The sequence below is a fragment of the Lithobates pipiens genome, unplaced genomic scaffold (genome assembly GCF_037356315.1).
Source record: "Lithobates pipiens isolate NorthernLeopardFrog02 unplaced genomic scaffold, aLitPip1_a1.2 Scaffold_8, whole genome shotgun sequence".
Classification (NCBI taxonomy): Eukaryota; Metazoa; Chordata; class Amphibia; order Anura; family Ranidae; genus Lithobates; species Lithobates pipiens.
The window spans coordinates 594,188,328-594,215,303 of record NW_027507903.1 but is presented as its reverse complement, the minus strand read 5'-3'; the positions used below and the strand labels follow the sequence as shown (position 1 = coordinate 594,215,303).

General features: G+C 46.7%; 1 protein-coding gene across 1 annotated transcript in view; it reads right to left on the bottom strand.

Annotated features, from left to right (window-relative positions):
- Window positions 1–26,976, bottom strand: part of LOC143961246 (complement C3-like) — a 659,302-nt gene that overhangs the window by 237,845 nt on the left and 394,481 nt on the right. The window contains exon 23 of the mRNA XM_077470481.1: window positions 15,196–15,282. Within this exon, the coding sequence (XP_077326607.1) occupies window positions 15,196–15,282 (87 nt within the window). The remainder of the gene's footprint in view (window positions 1–15,195; window positions 15,283–26,976) is intronic.

The following is a 26,976-nucleotide window of genomic DNA, read 5'->3' as shown; positions in this document are numbered from 1 at the left end:
AAGAGCATACAATTCAGCTTATCCAACCAAACATACAAGGAAATCCTTGTGCGCAAATCTACTAACTAACAATTTGAAAGAATGCCATACTGATACTTTACTGATCCCTTGATTCAACCGTGGCTTATTTCCTCCAGACCCCAGTCCATAAATTCCAACATTTCGTAAATGACTGTAGAGAACCTTCTTTAGTTGCCATATGTTTTTCATATATGTGGGAGTCATTTACCAACTGTAGCACCTCCCCTACCGCTGGGGCAACGTCTGATTTCCATTGCCGTGCAATCACTAACCTGGCTGCATACAAAACATGTAGTGCTAAGGTCCGGCAAAATGGAGGATATATATCCATGTCTACACTCAGAAGGGCCTGCTTTGCTTTAAGAGGGTTCAAAATACCATTAATTCTCGCTATTACCCTTGCAATTGCCACCCAAAAGCTACGCAGAGACGGGCAATATCACAACATATGCGTCAGGTTGCCCACCTGACCACATCTCCTCCAACAAAGGTTGGCGGTGTTGCCTTTGAATTTTGCCAAAGTATATGGAGTTTTGTACCATCTCTGTTGTATCTTCTGGGCAGCTTCTCTAAAGTTAGAACATTTCGTATGAGTGTAAGTACTTTTAATTGCCTGTGACCATTGGTCCCTTGAAATAGTAACATTTAGGTCTGCTCCCCATTTAAGGTGCTGCATAGACATTTGGAAACATCTTTTATCTTGAAGGTCATTGTAGACAACTGATATGCCTTTCTTAAGTTTGAGTGAGGGTTGCCACAGCTCCCACATCTTCTCTGGTAATTCCACATAGCACACGTTTTAATTTGCCAAAATACTAGAGACCCTGGCGTAAGTCATAAAATCGTTAGCTGGTAGAGTGTGTGGCCATTAACTGTGCAAATGTTTTCATCTTCCCCTGGTTATATAAGTCGTGTATGTAGTTTATTCCATACTTCCCCCAGTGTGTCCGTTTCAAATCAGGGGAAAGGAACGAAAGAGCAGACAACTGAATTGGGACTTGCCTGTGTATTCCCGCTGTACTGAAGGAAAAATTTCCAAGCCTGCAATGTTGCACTTATGGTCGGGGGCTGTGTCGATTTTACGGGGTCGGCTATCGTTTGTGATAAAAGTAGATCAGTTAGATCTCCCTGTTCAACTTGTGCTTGCTCTATATTACGCCAGTGAGTCACCTCTGGGGAATGAAACCAGTGTTTAAGCTGGTCTAGTATTGCGGCTATATGATAGTCTCTCAAGTCTGGGACCCCCATGCCCCCATGCCCCAGAAGGGAATGGGCGCATCTCGCCCTCTTCCCTTTCCATAGGAATTTCGATAGAAAACGCTGCATATTCTTGAAGAAGGATACCGGGAGCTGTATAGGTGTCAGGGAACTCACCGTACTTATGCCCGCTCCCGTATAGCAGTAGTTCCTGTTCGTTCCAGGCGCCATGCGAGGTGTCTCCGTCAGAGGCGTACGAATTCCAGGACGAACGGACGTATGCTAATCCGAACACGTGGCTGTACGCCAATCCGAACACGCGAAAACACCCGCGCAAACTGAACGGATGTACGTCTTCACGCACGGACGGCCACTTCCACCAATCCTGGCTCACTTCCCCCTATATAAACAGGGTCCTGGCCTGACACCAATGCTGGATCGTCTTCAGCTGTTCCTGTAAGACTTGATCATTGCTCCTGTGACCTTGTTCCTGAAACCTTGCTCCTGTGGCCTTGCTCCTGTGATCCTTGCTCCTTTGACCCGTTCCTGATACCCACTCTTGGATTCCTGGTTCACCTCTGACCTTGGCTTGGACTTTTGACTTCGGCTTGTCTCCCGATTCGGTACCTCGTTTTGCCTGCATGTTACCAGACCCCTTGCTTGTTCCTGATTTCGCACCTGTCTCCTGTCATTGTGCCGCATTGCCTGCCAGTTGCCGATCCTACCTGTTTCAGACACGTAGTGTTCCCTGCACGCCTGCTGGTCTTCTGGTGCCTACCTACGTGACCAATCTACATCTCTTCTACCGTGAGGACCCAGCATCTTCAAGGCCTTCTACTTCCATCTGCAGGCACCTGCACCCTTTCGTGTCCTCACGTTCCCTGTTCCCATCTCCAGGGGCGTGGTGACCGGAACCGTGCGAGAGGCCACCCTCAGCAGTCTGACTCCGCTGTAAGGTACGTGACAGTACGATCCAGCCAGAAACATGGAGTCAGACAGGGGGGCCTCACCTCTGGACGCTTTGTGCCAACAGATCTCTGCCCTTACCCAAGCAGTTCAAGGCTTGCAAGATGGTTACCATCAACTCGAGCAGAGGGTGGAGTCATTATCTCCAAACACTACTGCCTCCCAAGGGGCTACAGCGTCTCGGTCCGCCAGTCCGGCAACTCCAGCATCCATGCCTGCAATAGTGGTGCCATCCCCGGAGCCTCGAGTTCCTATACCAGAGCGATTTTCCGGAGATCGCAGCAAATTCCGTGCTTTTCGTAATGCATGCCAATTATACTTCCTGCTACAGCCTCGCACCTTCTCCTTGGAAAGCACAAAAGTTGGGTTCATCGTCTCCTTGCTTCTCGGGGAACCTCAGACCTGGGCCCATCGCCTCTTGGAACAGGCCAGCTCCCTGCTTGATACCACGGACTCTTTTCTGAATGAGATGGCTAAATTATACGATGATCCTCAGCGTGCCACCACTGCTGAGGCCAGTCTCCATGCTCTACGACAGGGTCGCAGACCTGTAGAGGATTACGTGACGGACTTTAGGCGGTGGAGTTCTGACACTCATTGGAACGACGCCGCCCTACGTTACCAATTCCGCATTGGACTGTCCGAACCATTAAAAGACGAATTAGCCCGCATCGAAGTTCCCAGTTCTTTGGAAGACCTCATACAGGTATCAATCCAAATTGACCGCCGTCTTAGGGAACAGAGAGCTGAAAGAGTTGGTCAGTTTCGCCCCACCTGGATGTTACCCAAGGTTCCTAATTATCCTCCTACCTCTACACCTGCTCCCATCTCCGAAGCTCCAGAACCAATGCAACTAGGATTACTTCGCTCACCATTGTCTTCAGAGGAGAAGCTACGCCGGCGTCAGAATAACCTTTGCCTCTACTGTGGGGAAACTGGTCACTATGCGAATGCATGTCCCAATAAAAATCGTAAGTTCAAAGACTCACCTCTTGTATCCAATGCATTACCTCTGACGAAATCAATTCATATAGCTGTTCCTTTTTCCTTACAGCTGCCAGGAGGAACACTACAGGTCCAAGCTATAATTGATTCGGGCGCCTGTAGTTGCTTCATTGACCATACTCTCGTTCTGCAACACAACATTCCATTGGCACTCAAGCAACGCCAACTTTCTATACGGTTAGCAGATGGATCCAACATCAGATCAGGTCCCATTACCCATGAGACTCAACCACTGCTCGCCAACATTCTATCCGGTCACCAAGAATTAATCTGCTTGGATGTCATTTCTTCACCACTCTTTCCAATCATCTTGGGAATGCCATGGTTACAAGCCCATAATCCCCAAATAAACTGGATAACCGGTGAGGTAGTGTTTCGGTCCACTTACTGCCTCCAAAATTGTGTCAGGACCTCAAACAACCTGGTTCCGGTCATTGCCTGTTCGGGTCCTACATCTGAGCTCCAGGGGTTGGTCCCAACCACATACCACAAATTCCTGGACGTGTTTGACAAAAGAAAGGCGGACACACTACCTCCTCACCGGGTCTACGATTGCCCAATCGAGTTATTGCCTGGAGCCGAAATTCCATTCGGGAGGATATTCCCTCTATCAGAACCCGAGCTCCTGGTCCTCAAAGAATACATTGATGAGAACCTCAAGAAAGGATTTATTCGACATTCATCTTCTCCAGCCGGTGCTGGAATATTTTTCGTTGAAAAAAAGGACCATTCGCTCCGCCCATGTGTGGATTATAGGGATTTAAATAAAGTAACGATTAAAAACCGCTACCCCCTTCCATTAATTCCAGAATTATTCCAGAGACTTCGATCAGCCAAAATATTCACAAAGCTGGATTTACGAGGGGCCTATAATCTAATCAGAATCCGTAAGGGGGACGAATGGAAAACGGCTTTTCGGACACGTTTTGGCCACTTTGAGTATCTGGTCATGCCATTTGGACTTTGCAACGCCCCAGCCACTTTTCAACATTTTGTTAATGACATTTTCAGGGACTTTTTGGATTTATTTGTAATTGTTTATTTGGATGATATTTTGGTATTTTCAGACTCTCTAGAAACCCATCGTGACCATGTGAAACAAGTTCTCCTGAGATTAAGGCAACATGGGCTTTACGCCAAGGCCGAGAAGTGCGAGTTCGAACGGCAGACCATTCACTTCCTGGGTCTGGTAATATCAACTGAGGGAATAGAGATGGATCCTCAAAAGGTTTCAGCCATTTTATCCTGGCCACCTCCAACTGATAAAAAAGGGGTACAACGCTTCATTGGATTCTCTAATTTTTACAGGAAGTTTATCAAAAACTTTTCCAGTGTTATTGCCCCCATCACGCAACTGACCAGCAAACAAAACCGTTTTCGATGGTCCATCGAGGCCCAAGCTGCGTTCAATAAACTAAAAGGATTATTCACATCAGCCCCAATACTCAAACACCCTGATCCTGCTCTACCTTACACTCTGGAAGTAGACGCTTCAGAAAACGCCGTAGGTGCCATTCTGTCTCAACGCCAAGGGCCTAAATCATTAATGCATCCTGTAGCGTTCTTTTCCAAAAAACTCAATACATCAGAAAGAAACTACGATGTGGGAGACCGAGAACTCCTAGCAATCAAACTGGCTTTGGAGGAATGGCGGTACCTTCTTGAGGGGGCAACACATCCAGTATTGATTTTTACAGATCATAAAAATTTGGAATATCTCAGAACAGCTAAGCGTCTCAGGCCCCGGCAGGCAAGATGGGCTCTTTTCTTTTCCCGTTTTAATTTTCACATAACCTACAGACCAGGATCCAAGAACAGTAAACCCGACGCATTGTCCCGCATGTTCTCTGAAACTGAAGCCTCATCCCCTCCAGACACTATTTTGCAAGCTGGAAACTTCCTATTAACACAAACCAGTTTTCTATCACAGGTTCGACAGTCATCCCGAGGTGCATCCATCCCTCCAGATATGAACCTTCAAGAAAAAGATGGTCTGTTTTGGCGAGGAAGCAAATTATTCATCCCTCAAAACCTTCGCGCCTCCATTTTACAGGTTTGTCATGACTATCCTCTGGCGGGTCACTTCGGGAGTCACAAAACAACAAATTTAGTTCAAAGGCATTTCTGGTGGCCAAACCTCGCGAAAGACTGCAGGAACTATGTTAGTTCTTGTTCAACCTGCCTCCGGAATAAAAACAGCAAAAATAAAGCCTGGGGATTATTGAGGCCATTACCTATCCCTGAAAGACCATGGGATAAGATCGCAATGGACTTTATTGTTGAGCTTCCCCCCTCTGAAGGATTTTCCTCTATCTTCGTGGTGGTGGATCGCTTTTCTAAAATGGCACACTTTATTCCCATGAAGGGAACCCCATCTGCAACCGAGACAGCCAGAATATTCATTAGAGAAATTGTCAGACTCCATGGAATTCCCGGTGATATTGTCTCTGATCGTGGAGTCCAATTCACGTCAAAATTCTGGAAATCATTGTGTGAAACTCTGGGTATCAAGTTAAATTTCTCTTCAGCTTACCATCCCCAAACAAACGGGCAGACCGAACGCACTAATCAAACCTTGGAACAATATTTACGTTGTTTCACTTCTTTTTCTCAGGAGGATTGGGCTTCGTTACTACCTTTAGCAGAATTCGCATTTAATAATTCTATTCATTCCGCCACTAACCAGTCACCATTTTATTCTAACTTTGGTTTTCATCCCTCTTTCCTACCAACATCCTTACCGGATTCTCCTGTACCAGCTGTCCAGGATAGGCTGAATTTCTTTGTTACCAACAATCAGGTACTTAAAGAAACCCTCTCTAAGGCTCAGGAGGACGATAAAAAATTTTTTGACAGGAAGAGAAGGGGAGAACTGGATTTAAAGATCGGTGATCGTGTATGGCTGTCAACCGCAAATCTGAAACTGGCGTGTCCCTCTAAAAAATTGGGACCCAGATATTTGGGGCCTTTTCCAATTAAGAAGAAAATTAATTCAGTAGCCTATGAACTTGAACTTCCCGGCTCATTTAAAATTCATCCTGTATTTCACACTTCTCTACTTAAGCCTGATGTACCCAATTCCTTTCCAGATCGGGAATTATGCTCTCCAGAAGCTATTTTGATAGATGGTGAGGAGGAGTTTGAGATCGAAGCCATTCTAGGTTACAGGAAGCGCCAAGGACAAAACCAATATTTGATTAAGTGGAAAGGCTTCGGCCCCGAAGAAAATTCCTGGGAACCCGAAGCGAATCTTCATGCCCAGAGGCTTATACGGGCTTTTCATCGCTCTCAAAGGTTGGTTCAAAGGGGCACCCGGAGGCTGCCCTTAAGGGGGGGGCACTGTCAGGGAACTCACCGTACTTATGCCCGCTCCCGTATAGCAGTAGTTCCTGTTCGTTCCAGGCGCCATGCGAGGTGTCTCCGTCAGAGGCGTACGAATTCCAGGACGAACGGACGTATGCTAATCCGAACACGTGGCTGTACGCCAATCCGAACACGCGAAAACACCCGCGCAAACTGAACGGATGTACGTCTTCACGCACGGACGGCCACTTCCACCAATCCTGGCTCACTTCCCCCTATATAAACAGGGTCCTGGCCTGACACCAATGCTGGATCGTCTTCAGCTGTTCCTGTAAGACTTGATCATTGCTCCTGTGACCTTGTTCCTGAAACCTTGCTCCTGTGGCCTTGCTCCTGTGATCCTTGCTCCTTTGACCCGTTCCTGATACCCACTCTTGGATTCCTGGTTCACCTCTGACCTTGGCTTGGACTTTTGACTTCGGCTTGTCTCCCGATTCGGTACCTCGTTTTGCCTGCATGTTACCAGACCCCTTGCTTGTTCCTGATTTCGCACCTGTCTCCTGTCATTGTGCCGCATTGCCTGCCAGTTGCCGATCCTACCTGTTTCAGACACGTAGTGTTCCCTGCACGCCTGCTGGTCTTCTGGTGCCTACCTACGTGACCAATCTACATCTCTTCTACCGTGAGGACCCAGCATCTTCAAGGCCTTCTACTTCCATCTGCAGGCACCTGCACCCTTTCGTGTCCTCACGTTCCCTGTTCCCATCTCCAGGGGCGTGGTGACCGGAACCGTGCGAGAGGCCACCCTCAGCAGTCTGACTCCGCTGTAAGGTACGTGACAATAGGCAAGGCCCTGTATAGCTATAACAGTTTAGGGAGTAGAAACATCTTGTACGCAACCAGTCTACCCGACCATGTCAGATAAAATTTTTTTAGTCTATTCATCTCCTTTTCAAAGTTTGATAGTACTGGTTCAAAATTACACCTATAGAGCTGCAACACTGAAGCCGTCATCACCACTCCCAGGTACTGAATTGAATCCTCTGCCCATACATATGGGAGGATAGATTCAATCTGCGCCTTCAGATCTTGACCTACCGAGATCCCCAGAATACTAGATTTGGTGGCATTAATTTTGTAAAAAGACACTGCATTAAATTCTTCCAATACCTTATGTACCTCCACTAGTGAGTGGAGTGGGTCCTCCAATGACATTATAACGTCATCCGCAAACAACGTTATTGTATGCTCCTCTGGTCCTACCCGGATCCCCCTAATAAGGGGGTTGGATCTGATTCTCTCCGCCAGTGGCTCCATCATTAGGGCAAAGATCAGGGGTGAGAGTGGACACCCCTGTTTCGTTCCATTAGTAATAACAAACTTCTCGGAGAACAAGCCTTCCGTAAAGACATGTGCGGATGGAGCTGAGTATAATGCCAATATGGCGGAGAGGATCCTACCATCAAATCCGAACCTCAAAAGGACAGCCTTCAAGTAGCCCCAGTGTATTCTATCAAAAGCTTTTTCGGCGTCCAGGGACAGGAGGACCGAAGGCCCCCTGCCCCAGGACTCCAAATGAATCAAATTCAAAATCCTTTGTGTAGTATCCATGGCCTGCCTACCCGCCACAAACCACACCTGGTCCGGCTGAATCAGCCTCGGTAATATTCCTGCTATTCTATTCGCCAACAACTTAGCAAATACCTTTATATCAACATTTAATAGTGATATTGGTCTAAAGTTTTGAGCCTTATCTGGCTCCTTCCCAGGTTTAGGTAACGTAATCACAGTTGCTTCAAGCATCTCTGGCGGAAAGGAGGACGAGGAGGCAGCAGCATGATACACCCTTTGCAGAATTGGGGCTAAAATATCAGAGTATCTCTTATAGTACTCCGAGGATTAACCGTTCGGGCCCGGTGCTTTATTTTTCGGTAGGCTAGAAATTGTTTTCTGAATTTCGGGAAGTGAAAATGGAGCATTGAGCATGTCTTTGTCCTCTAAGTCTAATTTAGGAATGAAAATGTTGTGTAAGAATTGGTCTATCAGTTCTGGAGTAGGTTGAGGAGATTCCACATCCGACCTCAGATTATACAGGCTAGAATAGTACCTGCTGAACGCGTCAGCAATGTCCTTTGGGTTTGTCAGCTTGGAGTGTAAAGGGGTGAAATGTGGTATTTTTTGCTTAATTGCTCTATCCTTCAATTGGTTGGCCATAAGTTTCCCAGCTTTATTGCCATGTGTGTAGAATTCAGCTTTCAATTTGAGTAAGTTGCGTGAGTGTTGTGTCAGTAAGAGTGTACGAAGGGAGTGTCTGGCTTCCGCTAGTTTAGAACTGACAGCTACAGTAGGGTTATTTTTATGCAGAGCTTCTAAATTTTCAATTTCCTTCAGTAGGTCATCCATGCGCTGCCTCCTCCTTCTCCCCAATATAGCACACCTCTTAATTGCTAGGCCCCTAACAAACGCCTTATGGGCGTTCCAAAGAACAAATGGATCTACTTCCTGATTATCATTGATAGCAAAATTGTCCTGGATATTTTCTTGTAATGCCCTAGCTTCCTCCGGATTATCCAACAGGAAACAATCTATTTTCCATCTGTTCGCTCGTGATGAGAAGGTATTATTGCCCACAGATATGGACACCGGAGCGTGATCCGTCCACGTAATATTCCCAATGTCTGAATCAGAAATGTGTTGTAACAAAAATTTGTCCAGTAAGAACATGTCTATCCTTGAGTAGGACAGGTGTACTCGTGAAAAAAAAAAAAAAAATCCCTCTCCGTTAAATGGTGGCACCTCCACACATCATAAAGACCAGTAGTTCTTATAAAGTGCGTAAGATCCTGGTCTGCTGCCCCTTTGAGGTACTGAGGACACGTCCATCTGTTTGTCATGTATTGCGTTCATGTCGCCACAGATAATAATGTAGCCTGACTTGTGCTTCTGTATTTTTTTCCATAGTTGGTTCAGAAAACGAATCTGCCTCGTGTTCGGCACATATATGTTAATTAGAGTGTACACCACTTGATTGAGTTCACACACTAATATGATGTACCTCCCATTCACATCCAGGTAGCTAGCTATGTGCTTAAACGCCACTGTGTTTTTAATCAGGATAGCAACTCCTCTGTGTTTCTTTTCCGCATTTGCATAGTAAACGTGTGGGAATTGTCTATGAGACAGGGTTGGGTGATTGCCTTCCCTGAAGTGAGTCTCCTGGATGCAAAATAGGTTGCACTTTAGATTATGAGCCTCTTTCCATAACATATGTCTTTTTTGAGGGCTATTCAGACCGTTAACATTCAGGGATGACATTTTGAATGCCATTTTGTTGGATAAATACGGTCTCTGCAATACTTCATATAGTGTCGTCAAAATGCACACAAAAAAGAAAAAATAGAAGAGACCGCTTACCCCAGTGGTGGATTCCAACTGGATCACTGTCCCCTCAGAAGGATTTATCTCTATGACCTTGGCGGGAATATTTCGTAGCTCCACCCAGTTGTCAGGAGCAATGAGAAAAGCTGGGCTTGCACTTCAACACTCTAATGAGATATGTCTCCGATGACCAGGAAAGGGGCGCTGTAACAAAACGAAACTTGAAAAGTAAAAAACACAAAAGGTCCAGTATCGCTCCTAAGAGCGAATATAATTGCGATAGTGCACCAGAACGATATTAAGTAGCTCAACTCCACGCAAACGCTGCGTGCCGACAAGAAAGGAAAAAAAATTAGAAATCTGAGCAGGGACACTTCCTGCTATCTTATGGGGTTATAAAGTCATTGGATGCCAGGAGATCCCTCCGGAGCATCGTCACTGGGTACATCTGCTTGGTAGGGCATCATGTCTAAACATACGTTTCTCAAGCCTCGGAACAATTGGGCGAGTTCTGCATGGTATCCACTTCCTCCTCTTGATTTTGGGTAATAATACCCCATTTCCTCAACAATTGTAAACCTTCCTCCATTGTGAAGACACGGAACTCCTTTTCCTCTTTCATGACAATTAATGATGCGGGGTAGTTCCAACGATATGGAATATTGTGATTCCTCAATATTTTCGTGATTGTCACTAGGTTTCGCCTCCTTTGCATAGTATGTGCAGATAAATCGGCAAAATAGGAGAGCCACCTCACAGTCTCAGGGAGTCTATCCGACTGCCGCGTAGCATACATTAATTTTTCTTCACCCTGTAGTAATGGATTCTAGCAATAGTATCCCTTGGGAGTTTTTCTGGGATATGACGTGGCTTTGGGAGCCTGTGGATACGGTCTATAGCCAATTCTTCCAGCGGGAGGTCAGGGAGCACTTCCTTCAATATGTTGGTAAAGAATGGTCCGCAACCTTTGACTTGAGCCATGCTATGTCATCATCGTGCCCATTATGTGCGTCTACCATGCTGTTAAAGGTTGTCGTTTTCTCTCCCATTTTCCCCTCAATATGGCTCACTCTGTCACTCACTTCTGCTACTTCAGCTTTACAGTTCTACATCAGCTGCAGCATGTCAGTGTGTATTGCACTTCTGAGTGATACCAACATTTCTTTCAAGGTAGAATCTATCACAGGCTGGTTATTTGTGGGGAATGCTGCTATGGCATCCTGAAATTCCAAGGTGTCCTCTAAATGCATGCCTGTGTCCCCATCTGCATTATCATTGTCCATCAACAGCCTCAGCTTCTGCTTAGCTTTCACAGGGCTATTAGTGCTGGATGAGGACTGGGAAGAGGGAGGGTATGATACAGATCTCACTGCCTGCCAGAAGTGTCCCCCTTACTCTTCTCCTCCTGCCTCCTCCGCTGGTCTCCCTGTTTGCTGCCGCGGCGGTCGCCATCTTGGCCTCGTGTTCTGACTGCATGCGGGTAGAAGTCTGTCATCTTACCCGGCGGGTTCCTCTCCTTCCTCCTCCTAGACATGATCCGCCACTTGTCCGGGGTCTCTGCCGCAAGAAATCGCCGCTCGATTGTGCCCTATGCCACGATATATAGCTCCACTGGGTCCTTATGGCGATGAGCCGTGGCTTCACGCTGACATACTTCTCGCACGCCGGCTCTGCCCCCACAATAGTCCATTTAAAGACTGGTATAGCTGTACAGTATATATGGTTGTAATACACTTATAATATACTTTCTTTCAAATAAAGAAGCATATTATAGTGCACTGCAGTGCTGACCGATTCTGCAGCTGTCTTTTCTCAGTGTAGGGGCAGTTTGGTGTTTGGAGCAGGGACAGTCTGTAATTCACTAGCTAGCTACTATTAGGTCCACAAACATCCTTTTAAGGACTGGTATAGGTGTACAGTATATAGGGTTGTAATACACTTATAATATACTTTCTTTCAAATATAGAAAGCATATTAGAGTGCACTGCAATGCTGACTGATTCTGCAGCTGTCTTTTCTCAGTGTAGGGATAGAGTTTGCTGTTTGGAGCAGGGACAGTCTGTAATTTACTAGGTAGCTACTATTAGGTCCACAAATGTCCGTTTAAGGACTGGTATAGGTGTATTATTTGGTGTGCAGTATATAGGGGTGTAATACACATATAAAATACTTGCACATATAGAAAGCATAGTATAGTGCATTTCCACTGTGCAGCATTGTGACTGCTGAGCGGTTCAGCAGCGATACTACAAAGAGTGACAAACGCAATTAAAAAAAAGTATTATAACTGGTGTGATAGACCAGTGGCCCCCAAAAATGACGGATTGAAGCAGGGTGTTATATACCTTCTTCCACAAATACTGCACTTCTCTAGAGACTTTTGTCACAGGGTCATTTAAAAAATGACAGGCAGAGGAAGAGTCAGGCCCTTCCGCAGGGGTGGTAGGGGTAGGCAGGAGCAATAGGCTTGAGCCAAAGTGGCAAATTGCAGTAGTCGCGTGCGATTATGTCAAAAGATGCACCAGACTTGGTTGAGTGGCTCACTCAGCCTTACTCTTCTGCACCCTCCTCATCCTCTCGATCTGCACCCCCTTTTTCACTCTCTGCTGTGTGCACCCCCAAAGACACCACCACCAACACCACCACCATATACCCTTCACTTGAGTCACAGGAATTATTTTTCAATCCATCACAAGACATTGCCAATGCGCAGCCACTCTTGGCATTGGATCAGGAAAAGGAGATAGCAACAACCGCCACTCAACAGTCTGACAAGAGTACCCAGTTCAGCCCAAGGAGGAGGTTGGTCCCCGGTGTTGCTGCCTACTCTGAGATCTCTAATTATAGCGGTGGGGATGGTGACGTTGGTGATGACATGTCTAGTGATGTCACGTGGGTGCCCACAAGAGAGGAAGTTGAGAGGAGTTCAGAGTGAGATATAGACCAGCAGATAGGGATGAGAAGCACAGAATTTAGATTGCACAGGAGGGACAAACTAGACTGCTAATGTATCAGGAGTGAGGCATCAACCATGTACGGTCACATCTGGCGCTCCCAGGATGCTGTCACATGGCTCCGCAGTGTGGGCTTTTTTTAACGTGTCCGCTGCTGACAATAGTGTTGCCATCTGCAGCCTTTGCAGTCAACTCATAAGTCGCGGCAAGCCCAACACTCACCTAGGGACGACCGCCTTAAGAAGGCACATGAGCTGCCATCACCGAGCCCAGTGGGAGCAACAAAACCCACAAAGCCACACTCCAGGCTCTCACCATCCAGCCTCATCTTCTACTTCTCCTCCTTCTCCTCTCTCCTCACAATTGACCTCCACTCCACCTTCCATCATGCAGTCCTCACGTTTTTCTGCAAAAAGACAGGCTTCCATGGGCCAAATGTTCAAGCATAAAAAAATGATGATGCCAGAAAAACCCTCTTGCCCAACGGTTGACGGCTGGCTTGTCAGATCTGATAGCCCGCCAACTACTGCCATATAAACTGGTGGACTCGGAGGCCTTTCGAAAATTTGTGGCCATTGGAACACCACAATGGAAGGTACCAGGAAGGAAGTATTTCTCACAGAAGGGCATCCCAGAGCTATATGGCCATGTTCAGCGGCAAGTGAATGTATCTCTGATACACAGTGTTGGTGCCAAGATACATCTGACCACAGACACGTGGTCTAGCAAACATAGGCAGGGAAGGTATATAACTTTTACTGCCCACTGGGTGAACCTTCTGACGGCTGTCAAGCATGTAAGCCGTGGCACCCCTGTAGAATTGGTTTTACCGCCACGGATTGCATGCAGGCCTGCCTCTTCTTCTCCTCCTCATACTCCATCCTCCTCGGCTGACTCCTCCTTTTCCGCTGCTAGCGTCTTTTGGCCGCTGCGCCGCCCAAGTGCCCCAGAACCTATTTAACATGCCAGGTGAGATGTTGCCATGCTGTGCTGTGTCTGTTGTGCCTGGAAGCCAAGAGCCACACTGGCTAGTAAGTAACCAAATCAGCCTCTCCTAATGTAATGGCAATGGAGGCCAACTACAAGGTACTAGCAAGATGGTACCTTGTACCAGTCAGGGTAGCTAAATATGCCCAAAATTATTCGGCTCAATGTTATCGTGGTTGTACAGGTTTGGGTACTTATTTTCATATTTGGTGGGATTGCCCTATTGCACAAGCCTTCTGGAAGGGAATTTTTAACATTGCATCTAAATTACTCAAAATGAAATTACATCTGGACCCTACAATGGTCATACTCAATTTAAAAACAGAATTCTTATCGCATAACCGCTTTAAATTGTTGATACAGCTCTTCATGGCAGCAAAACCAACGCTGGCGAAAGCATGGAGATCCTCAACTTTGGAAGTCAATGAGACTGTGAATAGAATGTATAATACTATGATACAAGCGAAAATGTTAGCTCTTGAAACGGACCAAATCCCTAAATATGAAAAAATATGGCAACCTTGGATAGAAAATCTTTTGCCATCAACATTTGATAACAGAGTACTATTACCATGGTAGTAAATTTGATAGATTTTGTTTCAAATATGGTTGTTCAAGGATGTTGTGATGGCTCCCGACCGAACCCTGCAGAACTCATTACCCCTTCTCTATACATCCCTCTCTTTCCTTCTACCCTTCTTCCCGTCTTATCTTTATTTATATCCATATTTACTTCTTGAATTTGGAAGCTTCCACATATGCTGCCTATGATCATATAGAATTTTTACAGTTATAATTGTAACTGTATAAATTAAGATATTTCATTCAAAAACAGATCAACAGTTGCTTATAATATTATTACTTTTATTTAATAATATACAATAGAAATCTATACTATTCTTTGCATTTATATAACTGAGCTGCATTAATTTGATTGATAACAGATTATATTGTACACTTGTATAATTTACCTTTGAATACATAATAAAATATTTTGACAAGGAAAAATAAATATATAGTTATCTTTTAGAACAGGTCATAAAACCCTTCTGATCTGGTTCCTAATTTAAAAGATGCAGATTAGGAGTGAACGTGCAGAAACTCAATCTGGTAATATGATATGGTCAAAGACACCGGAAGAAAATTTGCTTAGTAGACATATCAAGGGGAGGTACTATGCTGTCATTAAGTCACCAAGGGCAGAGAAAGAGGTGAAAGAAACTGCAATGTCACTGACGGGGTTCACCTCCAGCACACATGAATTGCTATGGTATCAGAAGTAGCAACATATTTGCCATACTATTGTGCCACCATTAGAGCCCAGACTGGGCTTGAGATTTAGTGCCTGATATATAAAGAAGGCTGACTGGTAACCCATCCTCACCTTGAATGGTGATTATTGTGTCAACATCTGTCCTGGGAACAATGTTGGTTATATTCAGAGGTGAAATATTTTCAATCTGTAACCCATCTGTAAAAATTAAAATAAGAGCCATAATACTTAAAATAAAGTTCAAATACACGCTTTAATTAAATACAATTTTTATACTAAACTCAATTTATTTATCAGTTATACTTATTTTAAAACATTTTGTTTATGAATTCTTGTTAGTGCTCCTTAAAAGAGATTATATTAAACAAGCTTTGTCATATCTCTAAGATAAAAAGTTCCTTTCAATAAAAGAGTTAGAAGACTTACCTCTCCAGTGGCCTATGTCTCCTACCTCCCCTTCATTCCAGTGCTAAAGCCTCTAGCACTCTCGTCAGCATTCAACACCTCCAGCATTGTCCCCTGCTATGTGCTTCGATGCCATCCCCCTACATCACTGCAGAGTCCTGTATTGGCATTAGGGATGAGCCGAACACCCCCCGGTTCGGTTCGCACCAGAACTTTCAAACGGACTCCAAATTCGAACGAACTTTAGAACCCCATTGAAGTCTATGGGACTCGAACGTTCGAATTTAAAAGTGCTAATTTTAATGGCTAATATGCAAAATACTGTCCTAAAAAGGGTTTGGGGACCTGGCTCCTGCCCCAGGGGACATGGGTCAATGCCTAAAATGTTTTTAAAAATGGCCTGTTTTGGCGGGAGCACTGATTTTAATGACGATTAAAGTGAAAAAAAAAGTGAAATATTCCTTTAAATATGGTGCCTGGGGGGTGTCTGTAGTATGCCTGTGAAGTGCCACGTGTTTCCCGTGTTTAGAACAGTCCCTGCACAAAATGACATTAAATGGAAATAACACCATTTAAAACTGCTTGCGGTTTTAATGTTGTATCTGGTTCCTGCAATATGGTTGAAAATCATTCAGAAAAATGGCATGGGTAGCCCTCCCTGCCCATTACCAGCCTATTTGGGTCTTGTACGCATATTAAGGGGAACCCTGTACCCATATTAAAAAAAGGAAATGCGTGTGGCCCCCAGGCCCTATATACTCAGAACAGCAGTATACAGGCGGTGCAAACAAGACAGGGACTGTGTAGGTTTGTTGTGTTAAGTTGAATCTGTTTGTAATTTTCAACTGGTACATTTTTAAAGTGTAGCTCCAGTCAAAAAAAATATTTTTAAGCTTTTTGGAAAACATAGGGAAGGGTTATCACCCCTGTATAATTTGTTTTGTCGTCCATCTTTTTTCATCTCACTTGCTGTTGTCTCCTTCCGTTTGCAAGTAGGAGATGTATGTAAGTTGGATGTTTGAAAGTAGGGGCCTGCCCTATATGCTCTGCAGAAATGGCGGAACAAGGTGTTGGTTTTGCCACAACATTGTAAGCCCTCAAAGTGACTCTTGGTGGGCGCTGGAGCTCTCTGCTGTGAACGATTATATCAAGAATTGTAATTACATGCCATTGTTGAACAGTGGTAGAAAAATTGACCTTTGGTGGTTGTGGTGCTGGTGCCACAACACTATAAGTCCTCACAGTTACTCTGGGTGGGCACAGGAACGGGCCCTCCTGTGAAATATTATATCAAGAATTGTAATTACTAGTCCCTGTTAAACAGGGGCAGAAAAATTGGGCCTTAGGCACTGGTGCTGGTGCCACGACACTGCAACCTCTCCCATATACTCTTGTTTTATTGCAGGAAATAGCCCTGCTGCAAAGCATTGCATCAAAAATTGCAATTAAACGCCCCTGTTAAACAGGGGCAGAAAAATTGGGCCTTAGGCACTGGTGCTGGTGCCACCACACTGCAACCTCTCCCATATACTCTAGTTTTATTGCAGGAATTAGCCCTGCTGCAAAGCATTGCATCAAAAATTGTAATTAAACGCCCCTGTTAAACAGGGGCAGAAAAATTGGGCCTTAGGCACTGGTGCTGGTGCCACCACACTGCAACCTCTCCCATATACTCTAGTTTTATTGCAGGAATTAGCCCTGCTGCAAAGCATTGCATCAAAAATTGTACTTAAACGCCCCTGTTAAACAGGGGCAGAAAAATTGGACTGCTGGCATCACCCAGAACCAGAAATGTTCTTCCAATATATCAGCGGAGGAGGAAGAGGATAGACAATCAACATAACAGAACAGTCACTCAGCATCAGCATAGGCAGTCTTGAAGGGATGTGATATTTCAAAAAAAATTATTCGGTTACATCAGCTTCAGGTGCTTGGTAGCTGTGGGTGATCCAAGACTGATTCATCTTGATGAAGGTCAGTCGATCAACTGATTCGGTGGACAGGCGCACCCTGTGATCGGTAACAAAGCCACCAGCAGCACTGAAGGTGCGTTCCGAAAGAACGCTGGATGCAGGACAGGCCAGTAGCTCAATTGCATATTGTGCAAGCTCTGGCCAGTGATCCATCCTCAAGACCCAGTAAGCCAGAGTATTTTCAGTGGGAAAGGTGTCCAAGTCTGACCTTGCCCCTAGGTATTCCTGCACCATGTAAATCAGACGCTGGCGATGGTTGCTGGAACCGATCATGCCTTGGGGCTGCGGACTAAAAAATTGTCTGAAAGCATCAGTCAGACGGCCACCTTCTCCACCGCTCCTTCTGACCGATGCCTCAGCAACACGTTGTCCAGGACCAGGAGTTTGTAACCTCCCAGTCTCTGGGAATGCGTTGCACAGACCTTTCTGCAAGGCCTCCCGGAGATGTCTTATCCTCTGCTCCCTCTTCGATGGCAAGATAAGGTTGGCAACCTTACCCTTGTACCGTGGATCAAGGAGAGTGGCCAGCCAGTAATGGTCCCTCTCCTTGATCCGAAGAATACGAGGATCCTTCCGCAGGCTTTGCAGGATCAGGGAGGCCATGCAGTGTAGGTTAGCTGAGGCATTCGGTCTGGAGTCCTCTGGGTCACTAAGGGCAACATGATCCGCAGCTACCTCCTCCCAGCCACGTACAAGTCCACCTGTTTCTTGGGACTGTAAATCATCCCTACAAGACTGCTGCATCTGATGCTGAGTGCCAGCCTCCACCTCCTCTTCCTCCTCCTCATCCTCTACCTGTGTGATGGGTGGCAAAGCAGGAACACTGTCTGGATAAAGGGGGCCTTGAGAGGCAAGGAAGTCCTCCTCTTCCTGCCTCTGTTCTGCCTCAAGTGCCCTGTCCATTATTCCACGCAGCGTATGCTCCAAGAGGTGGACAAGAGGTACAGTGTCACTGATGCATGCACTGTCACTGCTCACCATCCTTGTGGCCTCCTCAAACGGTGACAGGACAGTGCATGCATCCCTGATCATGCCCTACTGGCGTGGTGAGAAAAAACCGAGCTCCCCTGACCCTGTCCTGGTGCCGTAGTCGCACAGGTACTCATTGATGTCCCTCTGCTGCGTGTGCAGCCGCTGCAGCATGGCCAACGTTGAGTTCCACCTGGTGGGCATGTCACATATAAGGCGGTTCTTTGGCAGGTTCAACTCCTTTTGGAGCTCAGCCAGCCGAGCACAGGCATTAAATGATCGGCGGAAATGCACACAGACTTTCCTGGCCTGCTTCAGGACATCCTGTAAGCCGGGGTACCTGCCCAAGAACCGTTGCACCACCAGGTTAAGGACGTGAGCTACACAGGGCACATGGGTCAGTTGTCCCTGTCGGAGGGCGGAGAGGAGGTTGGTGCCATTGTCACAAACCACCATTCCTGGCTTAAGCTGGCGTGGCGTCAACCACCTCTCGGCCTGCCCCTGCAGAGCTGACAAAACATCCGCCCCAGTGTGGCTCCTGTCCCCCAAACAAGCCAGCGCAAGCACGGCATGGCATCGTTTTGCCTGCGTACTTGCGTAGCCCCTGGAACGCCTACGGAGGTTCTGAGGACAGAGCACTGGAAGAGGCGATGGAGGAAGAAGAAGAGGAGGGGGTGGAGGAGAGAGGTGTGTCACAACCAATAGTAGCATTTTGGAGGCGTGGCGGCGGAACAACCTCCAACACTACTGCACCTTGTCCTGCATCCTTCCCAGCTGCCAGAAGAGTGACCCAATGGGCCGTGAAAGACAGGTAACGTCCCTGTCCATGCCTGCTGGACCATGAGTCAGCGGTAATATGCACCTTACCGCTGACCGCCCTGTCCAGCGAGGCAAGGACTTTGCCTTCCACATGCCGGTAGAGAGCCGGAATCGCCTTCCGTGAGAAAAAGTGACGTTTGGGGACCTGCCACTGAGGAACTGCACATTGTACAAACTCACGGAAGGGGGCCAAGTCTACCAACTGAAAAGTCAGCAGTTGAAGTGCTAGCAATTTAGCCAAGCTAGCATTCAGCCGCTGGGCATGTGGATGGCTGGGAGTGAACTTCTTTCGCCGGTCCAGCAGCTGGGGCAGGGACATTTGCCTGCTATAATCGGACATGGGTGTACTGCTAGCAGAGTGCCCGGAAGCACTTGGCTGTGACACACCTAATTCTACACCTTCATTCCTCTCAGAGCAGATTTCAGAGAGGACTGAAGGTCTAGTGGGGTTGGAGATGCCAGCTGATGAGGAGCAAGGAGAGGTCCGCTTTGTTCTTTGGTGTGGGTCTTTGAGGTACGCTTGCCAACGAGCTGCATGGCAGGTCAACATATGTCTGGTCAAGCATGTGGTGCCCAAGCGGCTGATGTTTTAGCCACGCGAGATACGCTTGAGACATATGTTGCAAATAGCAGCTGTGCGATCTGATGCACTCGTCTCAAAAAAGGCCCACACGCACATCACAGAGCACAGGCGGAGGTCTGTGGTGTGATTCAGTCGGTGTGCTGCCCCTAAGCTGGCCCCCGGAGGGCATCCTGCCTCGTTGGAGATGTGCCTCCTCCTCCTCTCTCCTACCAGGCACCCACGTGGAGTCAGTGCCCTCATCATCCCCTCCCTCTTCATCGCTGTAGCAAACCTGGCAGTATGCTGCAGCTTGTGGAACATGACTGCCAGATTGCTGTCCTTCTTGAGCATCCCCTCTCTCTGCGCTCACGCTACTGCCTTCCTCTAGCTGAGTGTCATCATCAGAGCCTACAAAACACTGGGCATCCTCCTGGAGCATGTACCCAACACTGTGCTCAAAGAGTTCAGGAGATTCCTCAGGAGGACGTGGTGGGTCTAGGGAAGGAGTCACTGATGATGACATTGAGAGGAGGGAAGACGATGCGTTGGCAGCTGCTTTGCTAGTACCCTGAGACTGGGTGAGAGAGGATGAGGAGGATGAAGAGGGCTTGGTCATCCACTCTACCAAGTCGTTGGCATGTTGCGGTTCAACATGTCCAGCTGCCGAAAAGAAGGACAAGCGTGTCCCATGGCCACGTGCTGTTGACAATGCACCGCGTCCACAACCAGCACGGTTGTCTCTAGACACAGAGCCTGCTTGCCCTCTTTTATCGGCTCGCGCCTGTCTGCCTCTCCTTGCTGGCCTTCCAGACATGGTAATGGCCTGAAGGGAGTTGGGTAAAACAGCAGTGTAATGGAGTCACACAATACCCACTAAGCCCTGCAGATGGCTCTATTAGAGAACAGCAATAAACGGTAGATACAGGTGTATATTGTACTGGAGTCACACAACACCCACTAACTCCTGCAGATGCCTTTATTATAGAACACCAGAGATAAAGGGGTATACTGTAATTGAGTCACACAACACCCACTAAGCCCTGCAGATGCCTCTATTAGAGAACAGCAATAAAGGGTAGATACAGGTGTATATTGTGCTGGAGGCACAAAAAACCCACTAACTCCTGCAGATGCCTTTTTTATAGAACACCAGAGATAAAGGGGTATATACAGATGTATACTGTGCTGTGCTGGAGGCACACACAACTTCCAATAACTCCTGCAGATGGCAAGTGGGCTCAAATAGAGAAGAGCTATGTAGGTGGATATAGTGGTGTGTACTGGGTACAGAGCACGCAGACAGCACGCACAAGCTCCTAACACTACTGACTGCAAGCTCTATTATAAAAGATAGATCACTAGCTATATAGGTGAGGTGAATATAGCGGTGTATATTGCGGTCAGGGCAAGCAGACAACAACCACTACAGAAGAGCAAGATCGAAAATCGGCCGATAACGATCGGTGTGTACTGTGTTGAAGGTACACAGAACACCCACTAACTGCTTCAGACGCCAACACACTACACTAGGCCGCCACGCTGGCGGCCTTATATAGTGTGGGGCGTGTACTACACAGCCTGAGCTATGATTGGCCACAGGCATCCTGCCTGTGGCCAATCATGGCTCTCCTCGCTGCTGGCGCTGTGATTGGACAAGCATGCGGAGTCACAGTGCATGCTTGGCCAATCATGAGCCAGCAATTCACTGCGATGACGCATTGCATTGTGGGCCGTGAGCGCCACACGAATTTGGCGCGAACGGCCCATAACGTTCGGAATTCGACGTTCGGAAAACGTATGTTCGACTCAAACACGAAGCTCATCCCTAATTGGCATACACTAGGAAACCACAACCCATGTTGAAGGATACAGACATCTGCCACTTCTATAAGTGTTGATTGCCATATAGCTATAGCAAGGCCACATTGATACAATGAAAAGTAGGTAGTAAGTATGCTTTCTCTTTTATTGCAGAAACTTAGTGTTTTTATTTGTATAGAGCCCTGGCAGGGTCACTTTGATGAACACGTAACAATTAATCTATAGCCAAGGATAAATTAAAAATATAGCTGGGCTTTGGACCCAAATAGGGACTTTTTTATTACTAATTTCTCCTATTTGCACACACCATTAAAATGGCTAGGGTTCTAAGAGACACCTAAAACCAGGTAATCTGGTGTAATGAAAATCTCACGAAGAGATTGTCCTCCAGGTCCTCTGATGTACGATCGTCGCGGGTACGCACGATCGTACGAACGCCCTTACGTTCGTACACAGGTGCGCGTGCGCGGGCACTCGCACGGTCGCGTGCGTGCGTCCGTATTGGCGCCAAACGGCCTATTTAAACCAGCCTCTTGCCAACAGTCTTTGCTGTCTGCTCAACAGCATTATACCTGTGAGACCTGATCTGTGTTGTTGTTGTTCCTGTTTGACCCGGCCTGCCTGTGACCCATCTGCTATCCGCCTGCACCCGACCTCGGCTTGTTGTGACTACTCTCCTGCCTGTTCCCTTGTACTTCGTTCCTGCCTGGTATCCGATTCGGCTCGCTCTGACCATCCGTCTGCTAGAAGGGGTAACCTGCTTATATACTGAACTGTTCATCTGCTATAAGTGCCTGCTCATATTGAACTACCTATCTGCTGCAATAACCTGCTATACTGAACTGTTCATCTGCTATAAGTGCCTGCTTATATTGAACTACCTATCTGCTGCAATAACCTGCTATACTGAACTGTTCATCTGCTATAAGTGCCTGCTCATATTGAACTACCTATCTGCTGCAATAACCTGCTATACTGAACTGTTCATCTGCTATAAGTGCCTGCTCATATTGAACTACCTATCTGCTGCAATAACCTGCTATACTGAACTGTTCATCTGCTATAAGTGCCTGCTCATATTGAACTACCTGTCTGCTGCAAGTCACCTGCTTATACTGGATTGTATTATCTGCTACAAGTGATCTGCTAGTATTACACTATCCATCTGCTTCTAGTACCTGCTTATATTGACTGTTATCTGCTGCAAGCACTTGTGTATATTACCCTGTTCATCTGCTACTAGTGACCTGCTTCCCTGCACTGTTTATCTCCAAGTTACCTGCTCCTTTGAACTGTGTATCTGCTATAAACTACCTGCTGATCCCTTCACTGTGATCACCTGCTCCACTGATCCTCGCCTACCCATCCTACCCATCTGTTGATCCTGCCAGGCACCTGTACCCCTCCTTACTCCTGTGTTCCTTGTTGTATTGCCAGGAAACCGGTAGTGGGAGTCGTAAAGGAGGCCTCTCTCCGCAATCCGGGCTCGCTACTAGAAGGTACGTGACAGTAGCAGACAGCCAATGTCTGAGCCCGAGCGGGGAGCCTCCGCCATGGAAGAACTTTGTCAACACCTGGCAGGACTGTCTGAGGCAGTTAAGGGCCTTCAACAAGGCTACACTCGGCTGGAGGAACGGGTAATTGCTCTTTCCAACTCCTCCGGATCCTTGGGGGCCCCTCAACCATCAGTTTCTTCAGCTGAAGCAGTTCCAACACCTACAGTTGTGATGTTACCACCAGAACCTAAAGTTCCCATACCCGAGCGATTTTCTGGGAATCGCAGTGGCTTCAGGGCCTTCCGCAACTCCTGCGAATTATATTTTGCCCTCCAACCACGGACCTTCTCTTTAGAAGCTACCAAGGTGGGTTTTGTGGTGTCTCTACTCTCTGGAGACCCCCAGACCTGGGCCCACCGCCTGTTAGAAAACAAGGACGCAGCGTTGACTAATCTTTCTACCTTTTTTGATGCTATGGCTCAATTGTATGAAGATCCTCAACTTTCAGCAACTTCAGAAACCGCTTTGCGGACCCTCCAGCAGGGACGAAGGGCGGTGGAAGATTATGTGGCCGAGTTCAGGCGATGGGCTGCGGATACGAACTGGAATGATGCTGCCCTTCGCCATCAGTTCCGCTTGGGACTCTCTGATTCTTTGAAGGATGAGCTTGCTAGAGTCGGTGTTCCACAGACATTAAACACACTAATTGACTTGGCGATACAGATCGATCGTCGTCTGAGAGAGAGGAGAGCTGAGAGGGCCACTGGTTTCTCTCGTCCAACCTGGATGCTTCCAAAGGCCCCAAGCCATTTACATCCAGCACCTGCCACCCGATCCACGTCTGACACACCTGAGCCAATGCAACTTGGAGTCTTGCGGCCATCTCTTACCCCCGAAGAACGTCAACGCCGGCGGAATAATAACTTATGTCTCTATTGCGGGGAATCTGGACATTACGTCAGGAACTGTCCAATAAAACTTCGTAAGTGTCCATCCATGCCTCCTGATCTCCCAGACTCTCTAATAAAGTTTCCATCTCACCTTATCATTTCTGTCTCCTTTCAGTTCCCAGGAAAGACTTTACAGACACCCGCCATTATTGATTCCGGGGCATGCAGCTGTTTTATGGATTCATCCTTTGCTACCCAACATCAGATTCCTCTCCTACCTAAGACCCGTGGACTCTCTATTCATTTGGCCGATGGCTCCGCTATTAAATCTGGTCCTGTAACTCGAGAAACTGCACCTCTATCTACTGTTATCTCTGGTTCTCATCGAGAACTTCTCCGGATGGACATTATCACCTCCCCTCTTTTTCCTGTAATCCTTGGGATGCCCTGGCTACAGGCTCACAATCCAACCATAAATTGGACTACAGGAGAAATTACCTTTTCTTCACCGTATTGCCAGAAGTTCTGTGGTTCATCCGGTTCTCTGAGACCAGCAACTTTATTATCTATTGACTCAGAGATCGATTTACGTCAAGCCATTCCCGAAGTCTACCATGAATTTTTGGACGTGTTCAGTAAACAAAAGGAAGAGGTGCTCCCGCACCACCGGGCTTATGACTGCCCCATTGAGTTACTTCCTGGAGCCAAGATTCCGTTTGGAAGGGTTTTTCCCTTAACAGAGGTAGAGCAGGAGAAACTCAAAGAATACCTCGAAGAAAATTTAAAGAAGGGGTTCATTCGCCCGTCTACGTCCCCAGCAGGTGCAGGTATTTTCTTTGTTGAGAAAAAAGGACCACACTCTCCGACCCTGCGTAGACTACCGTGAATTAAACAACATCACTATAAAGAACCGGTACCCTCTCCCTCTTTTTCCAGAGTTATTCCAAAGACTGGGAATTGCTACGGTGTTCACTAAACTCGATCTCCGTGGGGCTTACAACTTGATCCGTATCAAGGCCGGAGATGAGTGGAAGACTGCTTTCCGTACTCGATTCGGACACTTCGAGTATTTGGTGATGCCCTTCGGTTTGTGTAATGCCCCCGCCACCTTCCAATACTTTATCAATGATGTGCTCCGGGACTTTCTGGACTTATTTGCTGTCATTTATTTAGATGATATTTTGATTTTTTCTTCCTCCCTTGAAGCCCATCGCAAGCACGTCAGAAGCGTGTTGGGTCGGCTCCGCCAACATGGACTATATGCAAAAGCAGACAAGTGTTTGTTCGAACAGGAAAGTATACCATTCCTGGGGTTGATCATCTCTAGTAAGGGTATCAAAATGGACCCCCAGAAGATTGCTGCAATTTTGGACTGGCCGACTCCTGTAGACAGGAAAGGAATCCAACGTTTTATTGGATTCGCCAACTTCTACCGCAAATTTATTAAAGGTTTCTCAGCTATTGTTGCACCCATCACACAACTAACTAGACAAGGAACCCGTTTTCATTGGACCTCTGAAGCTCAAAAAGCATTTGAGACTCTCAAGGGACTTTTCACCTCCGCTCCTATTTTAAGACATCCAGATTCCTCCCTGCCATTTGTTTTAGAAGTGGATGCATCCGAAATCGCCGTAGGAGCTATATTATCCCAGAGACAAGGAACTAAGGCCCTGCTTCATCCTGTGGCTTTCTTTTCACGTAAGTTATCTGCAGCCGAGAAAAATTATGATGTTGGAGACCGGGAGTTGTTGGCCATTAAATCCGCATTAGAAGAGTGGCGTTATTTGTTGGAAGGAGCTTCTCATCCAATTCTAATATTTACAGATCACAAAAACCTGGAGTACTTAAGATCTGCAAAAAGACTAAAACCAAGACAAGCCAGGTGGGCACTCTTCTTTTCCCGGTTCTCTTTCCATGTGACGTATCGCCCAGGGTCTAAAAATATAAAACCAGATGCCTTGTCACGGATGTTCCACAAGTCCCAGGAGAATTCTCCTCTGGATACCTTTCTCACTCCTGGGAATTTCCTTCTGCTTCAGGAAGATCTTCTCTCTCGGCTTAGACAAGCTTCCATGGGACAAAGACCCTTCCCAGAACCAGAACTACAAACCAGAGGTGGGTTACTGTGGTATAAAGACAAGATCTACATCCCCGAAACTCTGCGGGTATCTGTTCTAGAGCTGTGTCATGACCACGCACTCGCCGGACATTTTGGTATCACTAGGACCATTGATTTGGTACAGCGTACTTTTTGGTGGCCTCAGTTACGGGAGGATTGCAAGAAATATGTGAACACCTGCACTACGTGCATTAGGAGTAAGAACTGTAAAACCAAGGCCTGGGGCCTCCTTAAACCGTTGTCTGTTCCGGACAGGCCATGGAAAATGCTGTCTCTAGACTTCATTGTTGAATTACCTCCGGCAGACGATCATACCACTATCTTGGTGGTGGTCGATCGTCTGTCAAAGATGGCACATTTTATTCCCATGAAGGGTACCCCTTCAGCCTCTGAAACTGCACAAGTGTTTATCAAAGAAATAATTAGGCTCCATGGGGTACCAGCCAATATAGTTTCGGATCGAGGAGTACAGTTCACCTCTCGATTCTGGAAGTCCCTCTGCAAGGCCTTGAATATTGAGCTATCGTTCTCATCCGCTTATCATCCTCAGTCCAATGGGCAGACAGAGAGGACAAACCAAACTCTCGAACAATATTTACGCTGTTTTTCCTCTTTTGCACAAGATGATTGGATCTCCCTACTTCCGTTAGCTGAATTTGCGTATAATAATTCTCTCCATTCCGCCATCAAACAGACACCCTTTTTTGCCAATTATGGCTTCCACCCTTCATTTTTACCCAACTCCCTTCCTGAATGTTCAGTACCTGCAGTCCAGGAAAAGATGAACTTTTTTTCAACCAATAACAAACTTCTACAAGAAACAATGACTAAAACTCAA